Source organism: Penaeus japonicus, unplaced genomic scaffold (genome assembly GCF_977035675.1).
Source record: "Penaeus japonicus unplaced genomic scaffold, GWHDUDI00000001_assembly GWHDUDI00000020, whole genome shotgun sequence".
Lineage (NCBI taxonomy): Eukaryota > Metazoa > Arthropoda > Malacostraca > Decapoda > Penaeidae > Penaeus > Penaeus japonicus.
This window is the reverse complement of record NW_028234422.1, coordinates 22,970,866-22,975,865: the sequence shown is the minus strand read 5'-3', so window position 1 is coordinate 22,975,865 and position 5,000 is coordinate 22,970,866. Positions and strand designations below refer to the sequence as shown.

The window sequence follows — 5,000 nt, the reverse complement described above, 5'->3', positions numbered from 1 at the left end:
AATAGAAATAGTTTCCTAATAGAAATTACTCCATTTCAGATTCGAAAAACAATTCAGGAAAGAGCTAAGGAAGGAACACTTCAAGCTGTGGCAACCAATGGTGATGCACCAAAAGCTGCTCCAAGAAAACGAGGTCGATGGGATCAGACAGCTGATGAAACACCACAGCCAAAGAAAAAGACAACATGGGAAGCTGAAACTCCATCTGTTGCTCGTTGGGATGAGACTCCAGGGAGAGCTAAAGGAAGTGAGACACCTGGTGCAACACCAGGGCAGAGCACTCGTATGTGGGATGCCACACCAGGTCATGCAACACCTGGCCATGAAACGCCTGTTCATGACAAGGCCACTCCTTCTGCCCGACGAAATCGATGGGATGAAACACCAAAAACAGACCGGGGAGAAACTCCTGGACACAACAGCGGGTGGGCTGAAACCCCTCGTACTGATCGCGGAGCTAGTGACCTTATACAAGAAACCCCAACTCCAAGTGCCAGCAAACGGCGTTCACGATGGGATGAGACTCCAGCAGCACAAACACCGGGTGCCACTCCATCAGGTGCTATGACTCCCTCCACACCTCACACACCTAGTATGACACCAGGAATGATGACTCCTGGTGGTATAACTCCTGGAGGTACAACACCTGTTGGGCCAAAAGCTATTGGCATGGCTACTCCATCGCCTGGACAACTGGTAAACATGACACCAGAACAAATTCATGCATTCAGGTGGGAAAGGGAAATAGATGAGAGGAATAGGCCCATGACCGATGAGGAACTTGATGCACTGTTTCCACCTGGTTACGAGGTGCTACCACCACCTCAGGGCTATGTTCCCATTCGAACACCAGCGCGCAAACTAACAGCAACTCCGACACCAATGATTGGAACTCCTCAAGGTTTCTACATGCAAAAGGAAGGCATGACACCAAAGCATGATGACTCACAGCCAAAAGGTAACTTACCCTTACTGAAGCCTGAAGATGCCCAGTACTTTGATAAGCTTCTGCAAGATGTTGATGAGGAAAGCTTAAGCCCAGAAGAGCAAAAGGAAAGGAAAATAATGAAATTGCTTCTCAAAATTAAGAATGGAACTCCTCCTATGCGCAAGGCAGCACTACGTCAGATTACAGATAAAGCAAGAGAGTTTGGTGCAGGGCCTCTCTTCAACCAGATTCTTCCTTTGCTTATGTCTCCTACACTGGAGGATCAAGAACGACATCTTCTGGTCAAAGTTATTGATCGAGTTCTGTACAAGCTTGATGATTTGGTCCGCCCTTATGTTCACAAGATCCTTGTGGTCATTGAGCCTCTACTTATTGATGAAGATTACTATGCTCGTGTAGAAGGTAGGGAGATCATCAGTAATTTGGCCAAGGCTGCTGGATTAGCTACCATGATTTCCACAATGAGACCTGATATTGACAATATTGATGAGTATGTACGTAATACTACTGCTCGTGCCTTTGCAGTTGTAGCATCTGCCCTTGGGATCCCATCCTTGCTACCATTTTTAAAGGCTGTTTGCAAGAGCAAAAAGTCATGGCAGGCAAGGCACACTGGTATCAAAATTGTGCAGCAGATTGCTATCTTGATGGGTTGTGCTATTTTGCCTCATCTCCGTTCCCTTGTTGAAATTATTGAACATGGACTTGTTGATGAGCAACAGAAGGTAAGAACTATCACTGCCCTTGCCTTGGCTGCTCTGGCAGAAGCAGCAACGCCATATGGTATTGAGAGTTTTGATTCTGTTTTGAAGCCTTTGTGGCGTGGTATCCGCCAGCACCGTGGCAAGGGTCTCGCTGCCTTTTTGAAAGCTATTGGCTATCTTATCCCACTTATGGATGGAGAGTATGCTGACTACTATACAAGGGAAGTGATGTTGATCCTTATTCGAGAATTCCAAAGTCCTGATGAAGAAATGAAGAAGATTGTGTTGAAGGTAGTCAAACAGTGTTGTGCAACAGATGGTGTTGAACCAGGATATATCAAGGAAGAGATCCTGCCCCACTTTTTCAAACACTTTTGGAACCACAGGATGGCTCTTGATCGTCGGAATTACCGCCAGCTAGTGGATACCACTGTTGAAATTGCAAATAAAGTTGGAGCTTCAGAAATTGTTAACCGTATTGTTGATGATTTAAAGGATGAAAATGAGCAGTACCGTAAAATGGTAATGGAGACAATTGAAAAGATCATGGCCAACCTGGGAGCAGCAGACATTGATTCACGACTAGAAGAACAGTTGATTGATGGTATTCTTTATGCATTCCAGGAACAGACTACAGAAGATGTTGTTATGCTCAATGGATTTGGTACCATTGTTAATGCTCTTGGATCACGTGTCAAGGCTTATCTCCCTCAGATCTGTGGTACTATATTGTGGCGCCTGAATAATAAGTCGGCTAAAGTTCGTCAGCAGGCTGCAGATCTGATTTCACGTATTGCAGTAGTGATGAAAACTTGCCAAGAAGAGAAACTGATGGGACATTTAGGTGTTGTGCTGTATGAATATTTGGGTGAGGAATATCCTGAAGTTCTTGGATCCATTCTTGGTGCTCTAAAAGGCATTGTAAATGTCATTGGAATGCACAAAATGAATCCTCCCATCAAAGATCTTCTTCCACGTCTTACTCCCATTCTAAAGAATCGACATGAAAAAGTACAAGAAAATTGCATTGACTTGGTGGGACGTATTGCAGACAGAGGACCAGAGTATGTGAGTCCTCGTGAATGGATGAGAATTTGCTTTGAGTTGCTTGAGCTGCTTAAAGCTCACAAAAAAGCCATCCGCAGAGCAACAGTAAACACATTTGGTTATATTGCCAAGGCTATTGGCCCCCATGATGTACTTGCAACATTACTAAATAACCTTAAGGTTCAAGAGCGACAAAATCGAGTATGTACAACTGTTGCTATTGCTATTGTTGCTGAAACTTGTTCCCCATTTACAGTTCTCCCAGGTCTTATGAATGAATACAGAGTTCCTGAACTTAATGTCCAAAATGGTGTTTTGAAGTCCCTCTCTTTCCTTTTTGAATACATCGGTGAAATGGGGAAAGATTATATTTATGCTGTAACATCACTTCTGGAAGATGCTCTCATGGATAGAGATCTAGTTCATAGACAAACAGCATGTGCAGCCATCAAACACATGGCTATTGGAGTTTATGGATTTGGTTGTGAAGATGCACTGATTCACTTGCTGAATTATGTATGGCCCAATATCTTTGAAACATCACCTCATCTGGTCCAAGCTTTCATGGACAGCATTGAAGGCCTTAGAGTGGCCCTTGGACCACAAAAGGTAAGATTATTAAGAGAACTATTGTTTGTTTGAAATATATATGTTTAAATAGTTTCAGATATTGATAATCTATAGTAATTTGACATAGTATTAATTCTCAAAGTTTCATTTTATGAAGCAGTTCACCAAAACAGGATATTTACAAAGAAAATTATTCTATTTTTCAGATCCTACAGTATGTGTTGCAGGGTCTCTTCCATCCAGCAAGAAAGGTTCGAGATGTGTATTGGAAGATTTACAACAATTTGTATATCGGCGCTCAAGATGCTCTTGTTGCTGGGTATCCACGGATATTAAATACTGGCAACAACATCTACTCAAGGGATGAGCTTGACTATATCTTGTAGTTGTTTTTGTTGTAGTAAATTGACTTCTTTCAGTGAAAATGTTGGATTATTTTCATACGAAGTTGTTTGTGTCTATGTTGCGGGATATCTGTTTACTTGTGTACATGCATGCTTGTGAGTGAGTGAGCAAGTCTGTGTACACACACGCATGCATACACACACACATATGCACATGCACACACACACACACACACACACACACACACACACACACACACACACACACACACACACACACACACACACACACACACACACACACACACACACACACACACACACACACACACACACACACACACACACACACACACACACACACACACACACACACACACACACACACACACACACACACACACACACACACACACACACACACACAAAGTTTTATTTTATACTATAGATATCAATGAGTGAATTTTGGATCATAAAATGACCATGGTAGAATAGGCATCTCGTCAGTATTTTGTTCTCTCCTCACTTTCATTTATACTCGTGGAGTAAGTGCTAATTATAGGCCATTTGTAGCCCTTGTTTAGGCACTGGATAACTGTTGAAGATGTCCAAGTTCACATGAAGATGTAGGACTACTTTCATTTTCACTCTTTCATGGTGAATTGAAGAATTATAGTATCCATTAAGTATAGAAATTATGTTGAAAGTAAATTGATGGAGCGAGTGATACTGGCGTTTCATGTGAAACCTTTTGATAAAGTACAATAAAAGTGAAAATAGTTCTACAGACTTCATGAATTATACTGGTGCATTAAGAAGCATCATTGTCCATAACCTGTGCATAGCAGAATCTGATTTGTATGGCAACAAAAATGTAAGCAAGTAGTTAGCATTTCTTCCTGAATGTATACTATAAGAATGATGGTAATTTGATGGTCCAAATCTAAATAAGAGATGCTGTCAAAAAGTACCTGACAAAATGATGACCCTCTAGTTATCAAGAATTTAGGAATTTGTATGTCAAATATCAAACTGTTCAAGGAGCCATAAAAAAAAAGAAGATTGCCCAACTTTTTATATGTGAGAATGATATAGGAGAGGAATGTTTGTAAAAGTACAATATTTCTTTTTGTGGAAGTGATTTGTCTCCCAAGTGGAAAGTGATGAATGGTTGTTTCATGTGTTAGAAATTTACTTATTAGTGTATCTGACCAAATATATGGATGATAATGGTATAATATTCAAGATATTTCATATTGGCAAATGACAGCTCATCATAAGTTAGCAGAAGTTACCTTTCTCTAGATCATGTCATAATTTAATAATGTAGCAGTCATATAGATTAAGATAATCCTGTCTAACAATCCATCCTGCTTGTATTTTGAT

General features: G+C 41.0%; 1 protein-coding gene across 1 annotated transcript in view; it reads left to right on the top strand.

Moving 5' to 3' along the window:
* Sf3b1 (splicing factor 3b subunit 1) overlaps positions 1-5,000 on the top strand; it is a 20,040-nt gene that overhangs the window by 14,965 nt on the left and 75 nt on the right. The window contains exons 6-7 of the mRNA XM_043027670.2: positions 40-3,309; positions 3,477-5,000. The exon at positions 3,477-5,000 is cut by the window's right edge and continues 75 nt beyond it. Of these exons, the coding sequence (XP_042883604.1) occupies positions 40-3,309; positions 3,477-3,656 (3,450 nt within the window). The 3' untranslated portion in view covers positions 3,657-5,000. The remainder of the gene's footprint in view (positions 1-39; positions 3,310-3,476) is intronic.